Source organism: Coregonus lavaretus (genome assembly GCF_964263955.1).
Source record: "Coregonus lavaretus genome assembly, chromosome: 7".
In the NCBI taxonomy this organism is placed as follows: Eukaryota; Metazoa; Chordata; class Actinopteri; order Salmoniformes; family Salmonidae; genus Coregonus; species Coregonus lavaretus.
This window is the reverse complement of record NC_139994.1, coordinates 12,239,524-12,264,204: the sequence shown is the minus strand read 5'-3', so window position 1 is coordinate 12,264,204 and position 24,681 is coordinate 12,239,524. Positions and strand designations below refer to the sequence as shown.

Below are 24,681 nucleotides of genomic sequence, written 5' to 3'. Positions count from 1 at the left end.
CTGCAATTGAGTGGAACCCTCAAAATGATTGTGCAACAAATGTATGTAATTGACAAGCACTGGTCAGTGTAAGCTCATGGTTATTACATACAAGAAAGAAAATAGCAAGGTTCCAGTTACACAGGCAGGATTTTATTTAACTTGTGCAGTAGATGCCAATGAGGAGCTCAGTGCAGTGACAGCAGTTAAGTACTGTATCTAATGTTACAAAACTCTTAGCACAGAGAACAAGATGAAAGTATAAGAAAAAATATCACAAAACACACGCCATGTTCATAGAAAACATCCTGCCCTCACTTACATACCCAATCCGACTGTTCTGGAAAAATATCACCCACTAGATGGGGCTTAAAATAGATCTGAAGTTGAATTACAATATAAACAAACCTTTATCAAATGTCACATTTTGTTGAGAGGCTTTAAAAATACCTATTACCTACCCTTCAAACACACTTGGGTTGAAATTGTAAATGAACAAAATCATACATTCCATTTTAACACTTGGTGAGGATTGAAGCATTATTTCGTACAACAGTCCTGAATGAAAACAATTTGTACAGAAAGAAACTGAACTCAACCAATATTTATTTCCTACAATACATGAAAATACAAGCTAAAAAAAAAAGATACTAAGCACTTTGGAGTAAGTAAAACAAAAGTGAAATGCAGGCTCGATTTGGTTTGTGGCTCATGTAGCAATGTCAGGCACGAGTAGGATATTTGCTGAAAAGGCATGTATAGACAAATTTCATATTGAACCCATAAAGGGTTGAGAGGGCTAAACTAGACAACAGCTATAGTATACTAGTGACAAAAAAGGTTAATTGAAGTGCAAAAGGTATGGAATGGAATCAAGGGATAAATGCATAATGTTGGTTAAAATCAATATTGTTTTTCTATGGTTGTTACTGTTTGGATCACCATTTATTTATAATGGGATGTCAATATTGGCAAATAAAACAACTTATTTTACAAGGACCATGTTGGTCCTTTAGCTGATACATTCAAAGAGCACTTGTATATTTCTTGGAAAACACCATGCATTTTAGTGCAAACACATTACACAGATTAAGGGGGTAGTTCACCCAAACATGTGACTGGTTATTACTGCAGCCACATGAAATAAAATACACAACTTAATACTCAGATCATTAAATAATCAAAGGCAAGAAACGTGTCAAATGCATGACAATAGAGAGCACATTGATAGTCAGGTTTATATATATATAGGGTTGTTTGCATTGATCCTCACAGTTGTAGACTAAGTAAGAAACAGAAAAGGCATACAAATGTTCTCTTTGGCAGGGAAGTGTTTCACAACAATTGCACATGACAGGACAGGAGCCAAGTGTCTCTGGAGTGTATCAGTGCATTAGAGAAATGGCATCTGGAGGCCAAAAACCTTTTCGTAGTACATTCTTACTAAACAGTCGAGCTTCATATAAAAAACATTTCCCTTTCAAAATAAACATTCACATTCAATTTTTCCTTATTTAGCATGATGTATTGCTCCTCTGCTTGTGGCCAACTGCTCACGATTGTGACACGTAATGTAATACGTAGAAGTCGTGGACGTACATCAGCACGGCGATGGGCTGACCAATGATGAGCGAGATCCAGACTGCCGCATTGCCATAGTTACCTCTCAGGAAGCGGCCGACGAACCAGGCGAGTGGAATCTGAAAGAAAAGTTGAGGCGGAAACACTGATAAATCTAAAACCACTTACTTTAAAATGTGCGTATAACCATTAACAGAGGAACATGTCAAACCCAATGTTTGATTATGAAAATACATTTTGTTTTTAGAAGGAAATGTTGTCTGACCTGAGACATCATGCCCATGAATGCCCACAGTCGGAACATTTTCAGAGGAACACTCACCAAGTACTGAAAAGAGAGGGAGGAAGATTATCAAATGATGCAGCCTTTAAAAACACTGACATGTACAAGATCAGATTAAGTCAAGGGTGAAACTATGAGTCAGTGGCCGTGTTGGAGAGGATCAAAACCATAATATATATCATGGGTAAATTGTGACTGACTGATCTACAAATAATATGGAGTAGATATTTATGTAGATCAGTCAGTCGGCAGTCGCCTGCACTGGTCGGCTGCAATGTTGAACACGCCCAGAGTGTTCGATGGCATCACAAATCACAGCCAACCACACAAACCTCGTGAAAGAAGGCGGAGACCAGGAAGATGGCCGTCTTGGCGACCCACTTATTCACACCTCTCCTCAAGAGAGGCTTGTAAAAGTGGCTGTAAATACAAGAGATGAAAATAAATCATTTATTAGTTGGAAACTGTAGACAATAACCAAGAGCGTCCTTTATAGCCATCTTAAAAACAAGCCATTATAATGTCACAAGGTTACAGCACTTACTGTAGACAATTCACCACACCCACACACACACACTACCAGTCAAAAGTTTGGACACCTACTCATTCAATGGTTTTTCTTTATTTTTACATTGTAGAATAATAGTGAAGACATCAAAACTATAGAATCATGTAGTACCCCAAAAAAGTGTTTAACAAATAGGCACCCTTTGCCTTGACAGCTTTGCACACTTTTGGCATTCTCTCAACCAGCTTCATGAGGTAATAATAATAATGCCATTTAGCAGACGCTTTTATCCAAAGCGACTTAATCATGCGTGCATACATTTTAAAGTATGGGTGGTCCCGGGGATCGAACCCACTAGTCACCTGGAATGCAATTCAATTAACGTGTGCCGCCTTAAAAGTTAATTTGTGGAATTTCTTTCCTTCTTAATGCGTTTGAGCCAATTAATTGTGTTGTGACAAGGTAGGGGGGTATACAGAAGATAGCCCTATTTGGTAAAAGACCAAGTCCATATTATGGCAAGAACAGCTCAAATAAGCAAAGAGAAACGACAGTCCATCATTATTTTAAGACATGAAGGTCAGTCAATCTGGAAAATTTCAAGAACTTTGACAATTTCTTAAAGTGCAGTCGCAAAAACCATCAAGCGCTTTGATGAAACTGGCTCTCATGAGGACCGCCACAGGAATGGAAGACCCAGAGTTACCTCTGCTGCAGAGGATAAGTTCATTAGAGTTACCAGCCTCAGAAATTGCAGCCCAAATAAATGCTTCACAGAGTTCAAGTCACAGACACATCTCAACATCAACTGTTCAGAGGGGACTGTGTGAATCAGGCCTTCAAGGTCGATTGCTGCAAAGAAACCACTACTAAAGGACGCCAATATGGAGAAGAGACTTGCTTGGGCCAAGAAACACGAGCAATGGACATTTGTCCTTTGGTCTGTAGTCCAAATTTGAGATTTCTGGTTCAAACCGCTGTGTCTTTGTGAGACTCGGTGTGGGTGAACGGATGATCTCCGCATGTGTTGTTCCCACCGTAAAGCATGGAGGAGGAGGTGTTATGGTGTGGGGGTGCTTTGCTGGTGACACTGTCTGTGAGTTATTTAGATTTCAAGGCACACTTAACCAGAATGGCTACCACAGTGATACGCCATCCCGTCTGGTTTGGGCTTAGTGGGACTATCATTTGTTTTTCAACAGGACAATGACCCAACACACCTCCAGGTTGTGTAAGGGCTATTTTACCAAGAAGGAGAGTGATGGAGTGCTGCATCAGATGACCTGGCCTCCACAATCCCCCGACCTCAACCCAATTGAGATGGTTTGGGATGAGTCGGACGGCAGAGTGAAGGAAAAGCAGCCAACAAGTGCTAAGCATACAGTGAGGGAAAAAAGTATTTGATCCCCTGCTGATTTTGTACGTTTGCCCAATGACAAAGAAATGATCAGTCTATAATTTTAATGGTAGGTTTATTTGAACAGTGAGAGACAGAATAACAACAAAAAAATCCAGAAAAACGCATGTCAAAAATGTTACATTTATTTGCATTTTAATGAGGGAAATAAGTATTTGACCCCCTCTCAATCAGAAAGATTTCTGGCTCCCAGGTGTCTTTTATACAGGTAACGAGCTGAGATTAGGAGCACACTCTTAAAGGGAGTGCTCCTAATCTCAGCTTGTTACTTGTATAAAAAGACACCTGTCCATAGAAGCAATCAATCAGATTCCAAACTCTCCACCATGGCCAAGACTAAAGAGCTCTCCAAGGATGTCAGGGACAAGATTGCAGACCTACACAAGGCTGGAATGGGCTACAAGACCATCGCCAAGCAGCTTGGTGAGAAGGTGACAACAGATTATTCGCAAATGGAACAAACACAAAATAACTGTCAATCTCCCTCGGCCTGGGGCTCCATGCAAGATCTCACCTCGTGGAGATGCAATGATCATGAGAATGGTGAGGAATCAGCCCAGAACTACACGGGAGGATCTTGTCAATGATCTCAAGGCAGCTGGGACCATAGTCACCAAGAAAACAATTGGTAACACACTACGCCGTGAAGGACTGAAATCCTGCAGCGCACGCAAGGTCCCCCTGCTCAAGAAAGCACATATACAGGGCCGTGTGAAGTTTGCCAATGAACATCTGAATGATTCAAAGGAGAACTGGGTGAAAGTGTTGTGGTCAGATGAGACCAAAATGGAGCTCTTTGGCATCAACTCAACTCGCAGTGTTTGGAGGAGGAGGAATGCTGCCTATGACCCCAAGAACACCATCCCCACCGTCAAACATGGAGGTGGAAACATTATGCTTTGGGGGTGTTTTTCTGCTAAGGGGACAGGACAACTTCACCGCATCAAAGGGACGATGGACGGGGCCATGTACCGTCAAATCTTGGGTGAGAACCTCCTTCCCTCAGCCAGGGCATTGAAAAATGGGACGTGGATGGGTATTCCAGCATGACAATGACCCAAAACACACGGCCAAGGCAACAAAGGAGTGGCTCAAGAAGAAGCAGCCAGTCTCCAGAGCTTAATCCCATAGAAAATCTGTGGAGGGAGCTGAAGGTTCGAGTTGCCAAACGTCAGCCTCGAAACCTTAATGACTTGGAGAAGATCTGCAAAGAGGAGTGGAACAAAATCCCTCCTGGTGGCCAACTACAAGACACGTCTGACCTCTGTGATTGCCAAAAAGGGTTTTGCCACCAAGTACTAAGTCATGTTTTGCAGAGGGGTCAAATACTTATTTCCCTCATTAAAATGCAAATCAATTTATTTCATTTTTTACATGCGTTTTTCTGGATTTATTTGTTGTTATTCTGTCTCTCACTGTTCAAATAAACCTACCATTAAAATTATAGACTGATCATGTCTTTGTCAGTGGGCAAACGTACAAAATCAGCAGGGGATCAAATACTTTTTTCCCCCTCACTGTATGTGGGAACTCCTTCAAGACTGTTGGAAAAGCATTCCAGGTGAAGCTGTTTGAGAGAATGCCAAGAGTGTGCAAAGCTGTCATCAAGGCAAAGGGTGGCTATTTGAAGAATCTCAAATATATTTTGATTTGTTTAACACGTTTTTGGTTACTACATGATTCCATATGTGTTATTTCATAGTTTTGATGTCTTCACTGTTATTCTACAATGTAAAAAAAATAGTAAAAATAAAGAAAAACCGTTGAATGAGTAGGTGTGTCCAAACCTTTGACCTTTACTGTATGCTAGAACACACATGCTGCCATAAAGTCAGTGCTGTAGGTGGTGGTATTGTTCCAATCACAATGTTATTTCTTCAACTCCTACTCACCGGAGGCACCACTTGTGCACAGGAATGTTCCAGTTAGACCAGAAGTAAGTGACAGTTTCAGAGTTCCTACAAAACAACAAGTGACTCACTCAGAGACAAAGTTGCAGTTCAATATCTAGTCACTACTGTACATATGGAGGGAAAGGAGAAGTAGGGCAGCCTCGCTCTTGAAGTAAAAAAATCCTTTATTTAGAACAGTTTTGACTAAGCTATTTTACCATTATATCTAGCACTACACGTAACCCAAACAGATGGCACAATTTGCATGTTATCACTGCACGAACAAAACAAAATACAAGGCTAACTGGGAATCATCATCCACTTACCACCAGTCCTGGTAAAACTCCCTGTCGCCGAACCGCATCAGCTCAGCTACGAAGTTCATGGAAGAGTGGAAAAACCAATAGAAAAAGATGAGCCAGATTAAATGATTGGGAACCTGTTGGGGTAGAGGGGAGAGGAGGGAAAGCCTTGTGCCATTAGACAGTCTGGACATGTACAGTGCAATCGGAAAGTATTTAGAGCCCTTCACTTTTTCCACTTTGTGACGTTACAGCCTTATTCTAAAATGGATTAAAACAGTTTTTTCCGTAATCTACACACAATACCCCATAATGACAAAGCGAAAACAGGTTTTTTACAAATAAACTGAAATACCTTATTTAAATAAGTATTCAAACCCTTTCCTAGGAGACTCGAAGTTGAGCTCATGTGCATCCTGTTTCCATTGATCATCCTTGAGATGTTTCTACAACTTGATTGGAGTCCACCTGTGGTAAATTCATTGATTGGACATGATTTGGAAAGGCACACACCTGTCTATACAAGGTCCCACAGTTGACAGTGCATGTCAGAGCAAAAACCATGCCATGAGGTCAAAGGAATTGTCCGTAGAGCGCCGAGACAGGATTGTGTCGAGGCACAGATCTGGGTAAGGGTACCAAAACATTTCTGCAGCATTGAAGGTCCCCAAGAACACAGTGGCCTCAATCATTCTCAAATGGAAGAACTTTGGAACCACCAAGACTCTTCCTTGAGCTGCCCGGCCAAACTGAGCAATCGGGGAAGAAGGACCTTGGTCAGGGAGGTGACTAAGAACCCGATGGTCACTCTGACAGAGCTCCAGAGTTCTTCTGTGGAGATGGGAGAACCTTCCAGAAGGACAACCATCTCTGCAGCACTCCACCAATCAGGCCTTTATGGTAGAGTGGCCAGACGGAAGTCACTCCTCAGTAAAAAGGCACAGGACAGCCCGCTTGGAGTTTGCCAAAAGGCACCTTAGGACTCTGACCATGAGAAACAAGATTCCCTGGTCTGATGAAACCAAGATTGAACTCTTTGGCCTGAATGCCAAGCATCACGTCTGGAGGAAACTTGGCACCATCCCTACGGTGAAGCATGGTGGTGGCAGCATCATCATGCTGTGGGGATGTTTTTCAGCGGCAGGGAGACTAGTCAGGATCGAGGGAAAGATGAACAGAGCAAAGTACAGAGAGATCCTTAATGAAAACCTGCTCCAGAGCGCTCAGGACTTCAGACTGGGGCGAAGGTTCACCTTCCAACAGGACAACGACCCTAAGCAAACAGCCAAGACAACGCAGGAGTGGCTTCGGGACAAGTTTCTGAATGTCCTTGAGTGGCCCAGCCAGAGCCCGGACTTGAAGCCGATTGAACATCTCTGGAGAGACCTGAAAATAGCTGTGCAGCAACGCTCCCCATCCAACATGACAGAGCTTGAGAGGATCTGCAGAGAAGAATGGGAGCGTCATACCCAAGAAAACTTGAGGCTGTAATTGCTGCCAAAGGTGCTTCAACAAAGTACTGAGTAAAGAAAGGGTCTGAATACTTACGTAAATGTCATATTTCCTTTTTGTTGATTTTTTATAAATTTGCAAACATTTCTAAACTGTTTTTGCATTGACATTATGGGGTATTGTGTGTAGATTGAGGAGGAAAAAACAATTTAATCAATTTTAGAACAAGGCTGTAACGTAACAGAATATGGAAAATGTGAAGGGGTCTGAATACTTTCCGAATGCACTCTATATCTTTTTAGTTATAGGGCCGGTTTCCCAAACACAAATTAAGCCTGGTCTTGGACTAAGAAACACTGATGCAGTACATACATACCGAGTGTAAAAACCCCCATTAAGAACACCTTCCTAATATTGAGTTCCACACAGGAAGCTGTTGAGCGTTAAAAAAACAGCAACGTTGCAGTTCTTGACTCTCAAACCGGTGCACCTGGCAACTACTACCATACCCCATTCAAAGGCACTTTGAAAAAAAGTTTGTCTTGCCCATTCACTCTCTGAATGGCACACATACACAATCAATGTCTCAAGGCTTAAAAATCCTTCTTTAACCTGTCTCCTACCCTTCATCTACACTGATTGAAGTGGATTTAACAGGTGACATCAATACGGGACCATAGCTTTCACCTGGATTCACCTGGTCAGTCTCATGGAAAGAGCAGGTGTTCCTAATGTTTTGTACACTCAGTGTATATTGAGAAAGTATTTTCAGTCCTGGACTTGGCTTTGTGTGTATGGGAAAATGGCTCATGATGTATGTATGGTGAACCAACATATCGTTTTGATGGGAAAATATGACAAATGCGAAACATGAAATAAAATGGATTAAGTGTTAGGTTTGTATGGAGACATCGGTTTAGGTAATGTCTTTATTTGTACTCACAGCCAGTTTCAGCATGCGCTCCATCATTCTGGAAAAGTCCATATCCTGCCATAGGGGGGGTACATGAAACAAAGTCACCCTTAAGCACAGAGAAATGGGAAAGTCCAATGGACAAAAGTCTAAGAGACGAAAGACATTAATATTTACCTGGAATGGTTTCATGGAATTCTGAATAGTCGGCACCATCCACTGAAAGAAACATGATTAAAGGTTTTTGTGAGGCAAGGTTAAAAGGTAGACACAGCGATATGACGCAGATGTACAAAGTAAACAGTAGTGGGTCAATTTCCACAACAACTAAGCGTTGGCGCGTGAGGCTCAACTTCTCCGCTGTTTTGGTCCCGTGGCTACCACATAAGAGCGTGAAGCGAACCCGTGCACTGTGACTGTGTGAGAGCAAAGAGCTAAGTCTTGGATCTTGCGCATCGCAATATCTGCGGTGCTGCTCTTGCAACGTCATTTTGCTGACTCTACCTTAGTTTAAACATTAAAGTGTATCTTGTTACTTCGGATAATAAAGCCACCCATTAATCAAATGTAATAATATAATAATAATAATAATAATAATAATAATAATAATAAGCCATTTAGCAGACGCTTTTATCCAAAGCGACTTAGTCATGTGTGCATAAATTTTTACGTATGGGTGGTCCCGGGGATCGAACCCACTACCCTGGCGTTATAAGCGCCATGCTCTACCAATTGAGCTACAGAGGACCAATTGAGCTGTACTCGTTTGACGAGTGAAAATAAACCAAATATTAACCAAGGTAATGTCAGCATGGACGGCAGCACATAATGAACATACCTGTTGTACCAATCCAATCAGTAACTGTATGAAGAACAGCTGGAAAAGATTTCAGATCATGTTTTTAGATTTTAAAAGGCATTTACATATACAGTATGTTGTTTATTTAGGGTGCATGCAAATTGCACATTCCCAGGTCGCTCTGTTTTCCTTATGTGATATTTGACCTCACCATCTCAAAGAGTCTCCTGAGCAGGAAGCTCTTGCGTATCCGTGCTGACCGGGGGAAGTTCAGCTCATAGCAGAGAGTTGGGGCGAACACAAAATAATATATATCTATGGAGGGAGGACAGTAAAAAAAAAAAAACACATTAAAGTAATTAATTCATTGTACATAGTCTTTTGAAATAACAATTTTGTATGTACAAATGTATAAATCGGTATGGATTTAATTGAACTTAATTCTAAACAGCTACTAGTCATGCTCATAAAGTTCAGTATCTCTTTCTGTTCTGACCTCTGTGTGTGAGATTCTCAGGGTAGGACACATGAGCGTGTACAGCTGACCCATTGGACTGGGCGACTGATGGACCTATGGGGACACAAAACATGTGGATGGACAAGACAGATTATTTCTGACTGCAGTACTTCTATACAACCAGTAGATGGAGATGGCAGCACAGTAACGTTTCAGAAAGTGGGACATTGCTGTATGAGGGTGCATCTAATCTGTGTGTGTGCGCGCGCGTTCGTATTTATTCAGGGGGCAAAATAAACATATTTAAACTCTGAAAGCTTTTCACAGTAAACAACCCAGCCAAAGAAGTTACTCATACAGCAATGAGTCATACAGCTCATTAAATACCTGTACATTTCCCCTCACTTCACAAGCATTTTGGGGAGGTCAGAGTAATTATACGAGTCCTGGGACAGCCAATCAGATCTTGGGCAGCATCTGTGTTACTGAGAGGGCGCAAATGGAGAGAAGACCCATATGTGTGTGTGTGTGTGTGTGTGTGTGTCTGTCAACATGCTAATTTGGAGATGCTAACCAGTTTTCACATCATTACACCTGCACTGGAGTAAAGATCAAATACCATCAACCAGGACAGACAATGTTGATATTTTTCTCAGGAGGCTGTACAAAGATGGCGGCCTTAGCACCTCTTTATTTTAGTTGCTGCCATTTGTACACTTAACAAAAATATAAAAACGCAACATGCAACAATTTCAAAGATTTGTCTGAATTACAGTTCATAAGAAAAATCTGTCAATTGAAATACATTTATTAGGACGCAAGAACCTGGTGAGGATGACGAGCACGCAGATGAGCTTTTCCTGAGATGGTTTCTGACAGTTTGTGCAGATATTCTTTGGTTGTGCAAACCCAGTTTCATAAGCTGTCCGGGTAGCTGGTCCCAGACGATCCCGCAGGTGAAGAAGCCGGATGTGGAGGACCTGCGCTGGCGTGGTTACACATGGTCTGTGGTTGTGAGGCCGGTTGGACGTACTGCCAAATTCTCTAAAATGACGTTGGAGTCGGCTTATGGTAGATAAATGAACATTTAATTATCTGGCAACAGCGCTGGCGGACATTCCTGCAGTCAGAATGCCAATTGCACGCTCCCTCAAAACTTGAGACATCTGTGGCATTGTGTTGTGAGACAAAACTGCACATTTTAGAGTGGCCTTTTATTGTCCCCAGCACAAAGTGAACCTGTGTAATAATCATGCTGTTTAATTAGCTTCTTGATATGCCACAACTGTCAGGTGGATGGATTATATTGGCAAAGGAGAAATGCTCACTAACAGAGATGTAAACAAATTTGTGCACAGAATGAGAGCAATAAGCTATTTGTGCGTATGGAACATTTCTGGGATCTTTTATTTCAGCTCATGAAAATGGGACCAACACTTTACATGTTGTGTTTATATTTCTGTTCAGTATACTTTGTTTGTACTATTTGCCATTTGTACTTTACTCATTCGATTATGCAAAGTGTGGAGGGACACCTGGTCAGGAGTACTCACATGAATGGGAGCGGGTCAAGGTGCGGGCTTTGGTATGCCTAATCTCTCTGCACCACATATTCACGTCCTTATACGAGTACAGCTTCATGAAGAGGATGGTGTACACACCCAGGGCAAAGGCTCCACCCACTGCACAAGACAAAATAGATATGATCAAGCTTTACAACACTATTTTAGAAGTGGACAAATCCTCTGAGATGGGCATTTAGTATTTTTGATAAGGTCAAGGAGTAGATCTACTGTTACTCACAGATAACAAACATTAGGCCTATTTATATGGCCATGCAGTGTAAGCAAGTGTATGTGTGTGATCATGATCAGGCCATCTCACCTGGGGTCATGGAGGTCAGCGTGAGCACAGTGGCTGATGGGAAAAAGAGGAGGGTGGTCAGATTGACCAAGTAAAGGAATGTTCCGGTAGTCTCCGAGATGGTGCCCTGCAGAGCAACAGAAATAAAAAGCATTGTTAACACAGTGGCCTGAGCACAGAATTACATACAGTATAAGAATATATTTAAATAGGTTCTTTGTGGACCTGGGGTGGTCTAGCAGTCTAAGCTGGTGCCTCCAGAATACATGTACCTGTGCGAGTGTGGTTTCGAATCCAACCCACTGCTATTCTAGCAAACCCTCTCCTCCTTCCTTTCCTGTCAGTCACTGTCCTATCTAATAGATGAGGGGGGGAAATACAAAAAGGAGTGGGACTGCCTCACTCCATACAGTGCATTCAGAAAGTATTTAGACCGCTTTACTTTTTCCACATTTTGTTACATTACAGCCTTATTCTAAAATGGATGAAATAAAAATAAATCCTCAATCTACACACAATGCCCCAAAATGACAAAGCGAAAACAGGTTTTTATAACAAATAAAAAATACAACTTGATTAGAGTCCACCTGTGGTAAATTCAATTGATTGGACATTATTTGGAAAAGGCACACACCTGTCTATATAAGATCCCACAGTTGACAGTGCATGTCAGAGCAAAAACCAAGCCATGAGGTCGAAGGGATTGTCCGTAGCGCTCCGAGACAGGATTGTGTCGAGGCACAGATCAGGGGAAGGGTCCAAAAACATTTCTGCAGCATTAAAGGTCCCCAAGAACACAGTGGCCTCCATCATTCTTAAATGGAAGAAGTTTGGAAACACCAAGACTCTTCCTAGAACTGGCCGCCGGGCCAAACTGAGCAATCGGGGGGAGAAGGGCCTTGTTCAGGGAGGTGACCAAGAACCCGATGGTCACTCTGACAGAGTGAAGAGTTCCTCTGTGGAGATGGGAGAACCTTCCAGAAGAACAACCATCTTTGCAGCGCTCCACCAAATCAGACCTTTATTGTAGAGTGGCCAGATGGAAGCCACTCCTCAGTAAAAGGCAAATGACAGCATGCCTGGAGTTTGCCTAAAGGACTCTCAGACCATGAGAAACAAGATTCCCTGGTCTGATGAAATCAAGATTGAACTCTTTGGAGGAAACGTCTGGAGGAAACCTGGCACCATCGCTACAGTGAAGCATGGTGGTGGCAGCATCATGCTGTGGGGATGTTTTTCAGAGGCAGGGACAGGGAGACTAGTCAGGCTTGAGGGAAAGATGAATGGAGCAAAGTACAGAGAGATTTAATCCATTCTAGAATAAGGCTGTAACGTAACAAAATGTGGAAAAAGTCAAGGAGTCTGAATACTTTCCGAATGCACTGTACATATACTGAACAAAAATATTTTTAAAAAACGCTAAAAAGGTGCAACAACTTTAACGATTTTACTGACTTACAGTCCATATAAGGAAAACAGTCAATATAAATAAATTCATTAGGGCCTAATTTATGGCTTTCACTTGACTTGTCAGGGGCTCAGCCATGGGTGGGCCTGGGAAGGCATAGGCCCAGCCACTGGGGGAGCCGGGCCCAGCCACTGGGGGAACCAGGCCCAGCCAATCAGAATGAGTTTTTCCCCACAAAAGGGTTTTATTACAGACAGAAATACTCCTCAGTTTCATCAGCTGTCCGTGTGGCTGGTCTCAGACGATCCCGCAGGTAAAGAAGCCGGATGTGGAGGTCCTGGGCTGGCATGGTTACACGTGGTCTGCGGTTCTGAGACCAAATTCTTTAAAATGACGTTGGAGGCGGCTTATGGTAGAGAAATTAACATTACATTCTGTGACAGCAGCTCTGGTGGACATTCCTGCAGTCAGCATGCCAATTGCATGCTCCCTCAACTTCAGACATCTGTGGCATTGTGTTGTGTCACAAAATTGCACATTTTAGAGTGGCCTTTTATTGTCCCCAGCACAAGGAGTACCTGTATAGTAATCATGCTGTTTAATAAGCTTCTGCCACACCTGTCAGGTGGATGGATTATATTGGCAAAGGAGAAATTCTCACTAACAGGGATGTAAACAAATTTGTGCACAAAATGAGAGAAATAAGCTTTTTGTGTGTATGGAACATTTCTGGGATCTTTTATTTCAGCTCATGAAACCAACACTTTATATTTTTTATATATTCTCACACACGCACACACACACACACACACACACACACACACACACACACACACACAGCTAGCTAGAAAAGCCAGATTGGCTTTTATTAGGGGAGGAATGCTTGACAAAACCAATATAACAGATGTCCCCCACCATCTCTACCTAACGGGGGTCTGAAATACTTGTCTTCACAAGCAACAGAGAGATTAGTGAGATTTCACAGCACATCCTTCACATTATTCCCAGACATTATGGCATGACACTCACCAATGATAGCCTCCGCTCCGTGTAAAAAGCTGCCATTATGAACACGTTCGAAACTGAGGAAAAATAAACACATTAGATTTGGGTACTCCACAAAAGACAGCAGTGTAATATTCCTACAATATTGTTCCAAAATGAGAAAATGTGCCCCCACTTCTTGGGAAAACAGTTGTATAATGAGGGTATAATGACTTGGGTTGCTAAGCAACCAAAACCAGACATTAAAATAAACAGATTTGGGAAGATGTACAACAATTACAATAGTACGGTTAGCATGCCAAAGAGGAGAGCGGTTTAGTCTACATACCAATGACCAGGCATGGTGCAGGCCAGCTATATGGGTCTTTTAAAAACAGTGAAACCACTTGAATGGGGTCCACCAGTATCCCATATCTATCAGAGGAGGGAAAGAAGACATTGATGGAAACTACTTTTGTTCACAAGTAAATAGTGATGAGCGTTTTACAAAAGAAGCTGTGGTCAAAATGAATGGATCTGCAGTCGTGACGGAAGATACACTTAGGATCCCAGTGATGAACAACTGACCATCCTGAAGTTGACATAGCCTAAGGGTTTTAGTTATTTGGGGGGCCTATAGCTGCAGATACTTACTTTATTAGATTCTCCAGAAAAAGGCGTGCATTGCTCAAGACCTGCAACAGAAGAGATTTCGCAATCAGTGTATAATGTACTTTATCAACTGGAAGTAACATGGGATTGTTCACGTTAAAAAAGGTACAATACAGAAGTTGAGTTAACAAACAAAATTGTATGAAGGAAAAGACACTGATCAGTGGTCATTCATTACCAACACAGACTGGTCACAGGTCAGTCTCCTGCCTCATGTTGATATGAGCCATACTGTTGATAGGAGCCATACACTAGAAGCGCCGAGGCAGTCATTTTGACTGCATATGAATTGTAATTTAAAATATCTCCGCAATTTTTTTAAGTCATGCCCCCCTTCATCCTTGAATTTTCCTAAATATGTCTATTTAACACACATATGTTGTTTGACTTTCAATATCACAAAAAATACTTTTTCCTAATCCTCCTTGAGTCACATGCAGGTAAGACATTCTGATTTCTGTAGTACATGTATATACTACCAGAAAGAGCAGATTCTAAGGTTTCCAAAATACTTACCTTTGCCAAATAACTTAAAATTGAAGAGATTAAATCCATTTCAAACTATCACATTTTCCTAGAATAACCACTGTTCCTTTGTGCTCCACACATGAGCACGCGCCAACAGATAGTCTACACTAACAAACTAATGAAAATGTTATTGTGTTCTTTGAATAAAAAAATGTTGGGGGGGGGGGGAATGTTGCGGTCAAGAGGTCTGCCCATTGGCGTAGTAAGGGGAGGGTAGCGAGGCCCGGCAGTTTAAGTGTTAATCATCTCAATGCTATAAAGGCTGATAAGAACATCTATTCTGGCAACAGATAACCTAACCCTGGGGACCAACCCATGACACAGTACATGTTCATAGCTTGCTTCTGTATTACAGCAAAAACTAAAACGGGAAGAGATGTGGGATCAATCCAGGTGGAATATCTAGGCATATCGTCCTTGTTTCTCACCATGCAACGTTGTACCCGTTCTCGGTCTACAGATTGGCTAGGCTACACAGGCTAGCTAGCACTTCCATTAAAAAAGGTTCATTCTGCGATTTGTATATCCATTTTGGAACTTAGAAATTAATTATACAGTATATACACACCCATTGATTCTTGAAGAATATAACTTCTAAATGCTTCTTGAACTTAGCTCAACTGTCGTACTCCATCAGAACCAAAAATATACATTTGTTTTACTCTATTGTTTGTAAAGAATGTAATTGTAAACCAACACTGTATAGCCTCAAAACATGGTTAAAACTATACATTTGATTCATGGGTGGTCAGTCCTTGCATCCATTGTTCTGTCTATGAATTTGAGAGTGGTTACATTTCTCTAGTCCCATCCCTGAGCTGTTTACAAAAACAGGTCCAGATTAGCCATGTGAAACCAGACTGATCTCGCAATAGCTCACATTCTGTTTCACTGAAACTAAAATGTGAGCAGGCTATCCATAGACTATATCACAGCAGTCACTCAATGGTGGTATCACATTCATCGAAAGGTGACAGTCACACAGAGACAGAACACTGACAGAGCAGAGTAAACCCTGTTCCTGAAACCTTGGCCCTGGATAGTGGGGCCGTGCACACTTTGTCTGAGTTCCAAACTGAAAATAGACATGTGGTTGTTGCCATATTAAAAAAAGAAAAGCATAAGTCAATAACCTACAAGCAGCATACCAGACAGACTGCTTCAGTAAAAGGTTGTTAGTTTCTGCAGCAGCAACTTCTTTAATACATTATTCAGAGGGGCTTGTTCAATTTGAGGAGCAACATAAATTAAAAAGATAATTGAACTGCTAAATTACTCACATTTCTCCCAAACATTAATGATAGCTGTGGGGTACCTGTATGTTTGAGCCCCTTTAAAATATCAACATAAAGCACACAAACATAGCTTAACATCAATTATGCATGTAGCCTTTGGCTACCTAGCCTAACATGCATGACCTGTGAGATGCAGAAACTGAAATATTGATGGTCCATTGAAACACAGTCTACATACTGTAGATAGATATAGCCTAGGACCAGAGCCCTTTATTGAAATAGGAGGCTCTGGTCAGGCCTACATTAAGCAGCATGGGCAGAGGAACCAACCTTTTCGAACTGGCTGGGCATCACAGTGACAGAAGAATATCCTTGAGCCAGCAATGTAAAATATTGTTGCACGGAGGACCCGCTGTAGCTGTTACATTTCTTCTCTAGCTCACATCCTCTTGCCAGCAACTTTCCACTTGAGTTTCATAATTATTCATTACCGGGTACAAAGAATTTAGGGATGATTCCCGGGGAAAAACGGTTTGGATGTCATAGCGATCATGTTTCAAAGACTGGATTAATAACGGCTTTGGAAATTAAACATATCTTTCTCAGATGCTTTGAAGGCGACGGCAAGATTTTTCCTGCAGTCTCTCTTCAAAACAGAAAGAATTGGGTGTTTATTTTTAGGTAGAATACATAAGATTCTGTCCATATTAATTTAATTAATTTTCATGTTAGAAATGCGTGTTATTGGATGTTCTGCCGGAAAAATTATAAAATACCCTTGAACTTCCATTCACACTTTTGAAGGAGAAACGGAAATGTCTATCCTCAGAGGAATAATACATTCTCTCCTCAGACAGTGTCCTCATTTGACCTTACCCTGGGGGACAGAATTAACTGTAACACATCAACTGAGAAATCAAATGCTTGACAGGAGTCATGAATGCTCTGGCAACTCTGGTAAAGTCAAGGACAGCGAATGCCCATTGCCCACTCCATTAAAACAATTCCAGCAGCCTAGCATACCAGGCAGACTGTGTCAATGAGTTGAACCTTGTTTATCTGAACAGTGCAAACTTGATTGATCAAACATCAGAGACTGCATTAGGCTAAACCTAGGTAATATGGACCTCCGGCGAGAGAGAGATTCAGTGTGAGGGAGCGAGTGAGTGAGTGAGCGAGCGAGCGAGCAAGCGACTTGGCTGGCCTTTGCAGTTGAATGAGGCAAGCTGTGTGACATTACCAAGAAGAGTCGGCTCTCGTCCAAAGTCCAGGTCTCTTCATAGTTCATATTAAACTCCTCTCATAATAAAATATAAGGGGGCCAGGGATAAGTTCCTTCTCTTATCAAACTGATTATCGTTTTGTTTGCCGTGCACAGGAAGGCCCTCAAAATTGTCAAAGACTCCAGCCACCCTAGTCATAGACTGTTCTCTCTGCTACCGCACGGCAAGCGGTACCGGAGTGCCAAGTCTAGGTCCAAAAGACTTCTCAACAGCTTCTACCCCCAAGCCATAAGACTCCTGAACAGCTAATCATGGCTACCCGGACTATTTGCACTGCCCCCCCACCCCATCCTTTTTACGCTGCTGCTACTCTGTTAAGTATTTATGCATAGTCACTTTAACTCTACCCACATGAACATATTACCTCAACTACCTCAACTAGCCAGTGCCCCCGCACATTGACTCTGCAACGGTACCCCCCTGTATATATAGCCTCCCTACTGTCACTTTATTTTACTGTATATATAGCCTCCCTACTGTCACTATTTTACTTCTGCTCTTTTTTTTCTCAACACTTTTTTTGTTGTTGTTTTATTCTTACTTTTTTTGTTTAAAATAAATGCACTGTTGGTTAAGGGCTGTAAGTAAGCATTTCACTGCAATGTCTGCACCTGTTGTATTCGGCGCATGTGACCAATAAAATTTGATTTGATTTGATTTGATTAGTGTGGATAAGATAAGCCAACGTTTACCATTGCTATTGAGAGACCGCTCTGAAAGACATCTACCACACCGTTGGGTTACGCATGAATCTCACTGTGTAGACAACAGCTCAAGAGAAACTGATATCATCTGCCTATCAATAAAATTGTAGCTATTGGCAGGAAAGCAAGGAATGTTGGCCTACTGTGATGGACAGAACCAACTATCCATCCATCCTCAAAGCTGATCAGAGTTGAGTCTTCACAGATTTCCTCATCGACAGGAGAGAAGTAATTGACAGAAGAGTATTCAATATTCTACAAATTGCAGTCGGAGTTCGAGACTCTAAAAGGACAATGTGGGTTCCTGCATATTGATTTCAATGGCTCCAATATGGCTGCTCAGCTGCATCACTGTATTCTCTCTGTGGGTCTATCCTAAGGGCACCTCTCCTACAGCAACTGGCTTCTAGCAGAAACAGATCAAAGACCAGAATGACACTCCAGTGGAGAGATGGCTCACAGAGCAACCAACATACTTGATGAAAATGCAGTGTTTTCAGTGGCCTACTTCCAAATGTCTGTCTTTAAAACACTGTTCAGATCGGGTAATTATTCTGTGAAAGGGGTTTATCATGAATGGAAGTATACACTACCGGTCAAAAGTTTTAGAACACCTTCTCATTCCAGGGTTTTTATTTTTACTATTTTCTACATTTTAGAATAATAGTGAAGATATCAAAACTATGAAATAGCACACATGGAATCATGTAGTAACCAAAAAAAGTGTTTAAAAAATCTTAATATACTTTATATTTGAGATTCTTCAAATAGCCACCCTTTGCCTTGATGACAGCTTTGCACACTCTTGGATTTCTCAACCAGCTTCATGAGGTTGTCACCTGGAATGCATTTAAATTAACAGGTGTGCCTTCTTAATGCGTTTGAGCCAATCAGTTGTGTTGTGACAAGGTAGGGGGGTATACAGAAGATAACCCTATTTGGTAAAAGACCAAGTCCATATTATGGCAAGAACAGCTCAAATAAGCAAAGAGAAACGACAGTCCATCATTACTTTAAGACATGAAGGTCAGTCAATACGGAAGATTTCAAGAACTTTGAACGTTTCATCAAGTGCAGTCGCAAAAACCATCAAGCGCTATGAGGAAACCTCTCATGAGGACCGCCACAGGAATGGAAGACCCAGACTTACCTCTGCTGCAGAGGATAAGTTCATTAGAGTTACCAGCCTCAGAAATTGCAGCCCAAATAAATGCTTCACAGAGTAACAGACACATCTCAACATCAACTGTTCAAAGGATACTGTGTGAATCAGGCCTTCATGGTCAAATAGCTGCAAAGAAACCACTACTAAAGGACACCAATAAGAAGAAGAGACTTGCTTGGTTTTTCAACAGGACAATGACCCAACACACCTCCAGGCTGTGTAAGGGCTATTGTACCAAGAAGGAGAGTGATGGAGTGCTGCATCAGATGACCTGGCCTCCACAATCCCCCGACCTCAACCCAATTGAGATGGTTTGGGATGAGTCGGACCGCAGAGTGAAGGAAATGCAGCCAACAAGTGCTCAGCATGTGGGAACTCCTTCAAGACTGTTGGAAAAGCATTCCAGGGGAAGCTGGTTGAGAGAATGCCAAGAGTGTGCAAAGCTGTCATCAAGGCAAAGGGTGGCTATTTGAAGAATCTCAAATAGATTTAGATTTGTTTAACACTTTTTTGGTTACTACATGATTCCATATGTGTTATTTCATAGTTTTTATGTCTTCACTGTTATTTTACAATGTAGAAAATAGTAAAAATAAAGAAAAAGCCTTGAATGAGTAGGTGTCATAAAACGTTTGACCGTTAGTGTATATGGAGACTGTAAAGAAATATGGGGTTAAATACATGTATTAAAATATATATCTATACATTTCCTGATCTTTCTTATATCTCTCAGATATAGGAGACATAAAACTTCCTTTTGATACTGTTGTTCCATTGAGTGAATTTGGTATTCAATGCGTTTGTATGGGCTAATTGAGGGCTTGCAGTTGGCGTTCGACGCCTCCTGGCAGCCATGTTGGAAGACCGCCACATTAATTATTCGGATCGTTTCATCACTGGTAAGTCAAGTCTGATCGATTTAGAGTTTAGTTTAGCGGTTACGCTAACCAGGTGTCAACAACACTACAGTAAGTTAGCCAAAATTAGCTTGTAGTCTAGCTATTAGCATGTGTCGCGTGAGTTAAGTTTTTTGGGGAACACTTTTTTCACCATAAAAATGCACCTTTATAACAAAGGATTGCATGCCTCTATCACATTTGCACACCAATGTAAGCCTATTATTCCTAATGTGATGAGAGATTGGATAGTGATAATTTAGGCTATTAATAAGCGCGTTGTGGCATAGAGACGTTTATTTCCTTTGCACAGGAAAAATGTGGCCTTTGATAAACATTTCATGCAATTCTACTACACTTTATACAGTGAGGGAAAAAAGTATTTGATCCCCTGCTGACTTTGTACGTTTGCCAACTGACAAAAAAATTATCCGTCTATAATTTTAATGGTAGGTTTATTTGAACAGTGAGAGATAGAATAACAACAACAGAATCCAGAAAAACGCATGTCAGAAATGTTATAAATTGATTTGCATTTTAATGAGAAACAAGAAACATCTGACCTCTGCAAAACATGACTTAGTACTTGGTGGCAAAACCCTTGTTGGCAATCACAGAGGTCAGATGTTTCTTATAGTTGGCCACCAGGTTTGCACACATCTCAGGAGGGATTTTGTCCCACTCCTCTTTGCAGATCTTCTCCAAGTCATTAAGTTTTCGAGGCTGACGTTTGGCAACTCGAACCTTCAGCTCCCTCCACATATTTTCTATGGGATTAAGATCTGGAGACTGGCTAGGCCACTCCAGGACCTTAATGTGCTTCTTCTTGAGCCACTCCTTTGTTGCCTTGGCCGTGTGTTTTGGGTCATTGTCATGCTGGAATACCCATCCACAACCCATTTTCAATGCCCTGGCTGAGGGAAGGAGGTTCTCACCCAAGATTTGACGGTACATGGCCCCATCCATCGTCCCTTTGATGCGGTGAAGTTGTCCTGTCCCCTTAGCAGAAAAACACCCCCAAAGCATAATGTTTCCACCTCCATGTTTGACGGTGGGGATGGTGTTCTTGGGGTCATAGGCAGCATTTCTCCTCCTCCAAACACGGCGAGTTGAGTTGATGCCAAAGAGCTCCATTTTGATCTCATCTGACCACAACACTTTCACCCAGTTCTCCTTTGATTCATTCAGATGTTCATTGGCAAACTTCAGACGGCCCTGTATATGTGCTTTCTTGAGCAGGGGGACCTTGCGGGCGCTGCAGGACTTCGGTCCTTCACGGCATAGTGTGTTACCAATTGTTTTCTTGGTGACTATGGTCCCAGCTGCCTTGAGATCATTGACAAGATCGTCCCGTGTAGTTCTGAGCTGATTCCTCACAGTTCTCATGATCATTGCAACTCCACGAGGTGAGATCTTGCATGGAGCCCCAGGCTGAGGGAGATTGACAGTTCTTTTGTGTTTCTTCCATTTGCGAATAATCGCACCAACTGTTGTCACCTTCTCACCAAGCTGCTTGGCGATGGTCTTGTAGCCCATTCCAGCCTTGTGTAGGTCTACAATCTTGTCCCTGACATCCTTGGAGAGCCCTTTGGTCTTGGCCATGGTGGAGAGTTTGGAATCTGATTGATTGATTGCTTCTGTGGACAGGTGTCTTTTATACAGGTAACAAACTGAGATTAGGAGCAATCCCTTTAAGAGTGTGCTTCTAATCTCAGCTCGTTACCTGTATAAAAGACACCTGGGAGCCAGAAATCTTTCTGATTGAGAGGGGGTCAAATACTTATTTCCCTCATTAAAATACAAATCAATTTATAACATTTTTGACATGCGTTTTTCTGGATTTTTTTGTTGTTATTCTGTCTCTCACTGTTCAAATGAACCTACCATTAAAATTATAGACTGATCATTTCTTTGTCAGTGGGCAAACGTACAAAATCAGCAGGGGATCAAATACTTTTTCCCCTCACTGTATGACTGCAGACATTAGCAGAATCTTTAATACGATGGTAGCCTAGGCCTACTATACCGACACTAACAACAGATCAATAAAAATGACCTTGTCTTGAACGCAACCAATTGTTAATTAACGTGAAGTTATGTTTTTTTTTGCATTTTAGCTAACCCTAACCCTTTTCTTAACCTGCTACGTTAATTCTCCTAATCTGCTACGAAATGTCCAATATTACATTAATTTGACAAAAGCTGTATCCCCTTCTTGCCGTGACCATGAAAAGGGGAGACGCAAATTGTATGATACAACGTCCATAAAGCCTGGAGGACATGATTGTCCAAAAAAACTCCAGTGGTTATCATATAATAACCCAATGATAATTTGTTGAGAACTTTATTCATAAGGAGGGAAAGTGTGGACATTACAGCATAGGACAACGGCCTCAATGGGATAGGACAACCTGCTGTGTTGACTATTGATTGTTCCAGCTCAACAATAGATGTAATCTTGGTAAAGCATGGCGTTTGCAACGCCAGGGTTGTGGGTTCGTTTCCCACAGGGGGCCAGTATGATTTTTTTAAATAAAAAAGTATGCACTCACTAACTGTAAGTCGCTCTGGGTAAGAGTGTCTGCTAAATGACTAAAATGTAAATGTAATGTAAAATGTCTTTGTATGCATATATGTTTTGTATTGTTTATCAAATAAAATCTTACAAAAAATAAGGCAGGGTAGCACTTACCAGCATGACCACACACCAGTTGAGGATGCCTCTATAGTTACTGTAACCACTGGCTGAGCTGAGCAGGGACTCCTGGAGGACATGACAGCTGAAGAGACAGTAATAAGGATATACAGTATTAGATACAACTAATCAACTTCAGTTCAATAAAAATAAAAACTGCTCATTGGGCACTACACAAATGGCCCAGCATCATCCGGGTTTGGCCGGGGTAGGCCGTCATTGTAAATAAGAATTTGTTCTTAACTGACTTGCCTAGTTAAAGCAGAAGACACCACGAATGTACTAATAAAATATATATTATCTTAAAAGAGGCTAAAAACAGGTCTACGGTGATCATATAGTTGATCATAGGATTGCCAATGCTTAGGGGGGAAATTATAATGTTCCGAATTCATTGCATCATTTGTCACAGACATTTCCTGGCGGTAGGCCTATATCTGAGATTGCAATATCCAGAGTGTTTTGGGAAATGAACTTTGTGCTTTGGGGTTGTAAACTTCGTTAGGACTTCGGAAATTCCCAAAAGACTTGGACACTGGTTGTGAAAACTGGAGTAAAGGGGGTTGTTAGTAAAGGGGGTGTTTGGTATTGCGAAACCAGGTGACACCTAGCAGTGGAAGTGATATGCCTACACAAAACAAGCCCAGGCTTGAGGATCACTGAATAGTGTACAGCCACAGTTGCACTGGAGTAGCACATTTAAATTCACTGCAGCATAACTAGTTACCTGATCTGAAAAGGTAGCCTATGGACATTTGGCCTAGATTTCTCTCAAACATGTTAGCAAAGAGATCATACATGATGTAAGTGAATTTATGGCAGATTTGTCCTTCGGACCCATATTATGAGGCACCTGTAGCTTGTATTATGAGTAACCTGCACCTAAAGCTTAGCAAACATTTTAGGGCGGCAGTTAACGTTAGCTTTGCGGTTGAGAGCATTGGGTCAGTAACCGAAAGGTTGCTGGTTCGAAATCCTGAGCCAACTAGTTGAAAAATCTGTCGATGTGCCCTTGAGCAAAGCACTTAACCCCAATTGCTCCTGTAAGTTGTTCTGGATAACAGCGTTTGCTAAAATGACAAACATTTTATTCTGACAAAAGATGAGTGACAGCTAGAAATTGAAGACATGTTTGTGAGCTGCGCTCACAAAAAGCCTTGCGTTATGTCTTACCTAAATCTTTCGCTGGTTTTGCTCCTCTCTTTGCGTGGTGTAGTGACCGGCTCGTGCACGGGTTTTTCCTCCTTCACTTTCCCGTTGCTGTGGCTCGGATGGCTTGACATTTTTTCCCCTGCGCTGCCCTGCTTACTACGGTTGGCTTGTTTAGAATCGGCAGCCGCTGGCGTAGCGCAGATGGTAGTTCTCCTTGTTCTGCGCGTCATCATGGGGACTCTATCGTTTCTGTCGCCCATTTTCTCAATTTGATGCATTCAACCTTACCTTGCTGGCATTGAACTAGACGTTTCTCCCTCGAGCCTCTGAAATAAAGTCCAGCCGGACATGCTGTCGAAGAGACGGCTGCAATCACCCTTTTAAACGACAACATTATTTTGATTGAGGAGGGAGGAGCAATAGTTTGTAGGAGGGGGACGTTAAACTGAACCTTCAAGTGGTTTGGGAATTGAAGTTCTTTCTGTGCTGCGACGCGGCGCACAGTTTAACGCT

At 41.8% G+C, this 24,681-nt stretch overlaps 1 protein-coding gene across 2 annotated transcripts; it reads right to left on the bottom strand.

Moving 5' to 3' along the window:
• Positions 1 to 110: 110 nt before the first annotated feature.
• On the bottom strand, positions 111 to 24,560 carry dgat1a (diacylglycerol O-acyltransferase 1a). 2 transcript variants are annotated; one of them, XM_084165293.1, is made up of 17 exons: positions 24,190 to 24,560; positions 23,014 to 23,101; positions 14,493 to 14,533; positions 14,188 to 14,273; positions 13,884 to 13,936; positions 11,468 to 11,573; positions 11,137 to 11,265; positions 9,623 to 9,697; positions 9,338 to 9,441; positions 9,166 to 9,204; positions 8,505 to 8,546; positions 8,358 to 8,402; positions 5,987 to 6,099; positions 5,661 to 5,726; positions 2,176 to 2,263; positions 1,826 to 1,888; positions 111 to 1,679 (listed from the first exon to the last, which is right to left on the bottom strand). In XM_084165293.1, the coding sequence occupies exons 1-17, from the start codon at positions 24,444 to 24,446 to the stop codon at positions 1,533 to 1,535; spliced, it is 1,542 nt and encodes a 513-aa protein (XP_084021419.1). In that variant the 5' UTR covers positions 24,447 to 24,560; the 3' UTR covers positions 111 to 1,532. The 2 variants fall into 2 exon arrangements, with proteins under 2 accessions (XP_084021419.1, XP_084021418.1); XM_084165292.1 differs by having other exon boundaries at positions 8,358 to 8,546; positions 24,190 to 24,528.
• Between the last annotated feature and the right edge of the window lie 121 nt (positions 24,561 to 24,681).

Bases quoted from the DNA above. Each gene is read 5' to 3' on its own strand.
- dgat1a (XM_084165292.1), bottom strand. From the start codon at position 24,446: ATGCATCAAATTGAGAAAATGGGCGACAGAAACGATAGAGTCCCCATG. The intron at 14,274-14,492 runs GTAAGTATCTGC...CTCCTCTGATAG, and splicing joins TTTCTGGAGAATCTAATAAA to ATATGGGATACTGGTGGACC. The intron at 13,937-14,187 runs GTATGTAGACTA...ATTTTTCCTCAG, and splicing joins TGCACCATGCCTGGTCATTG to TTTCGAACGTGTTCATAATG.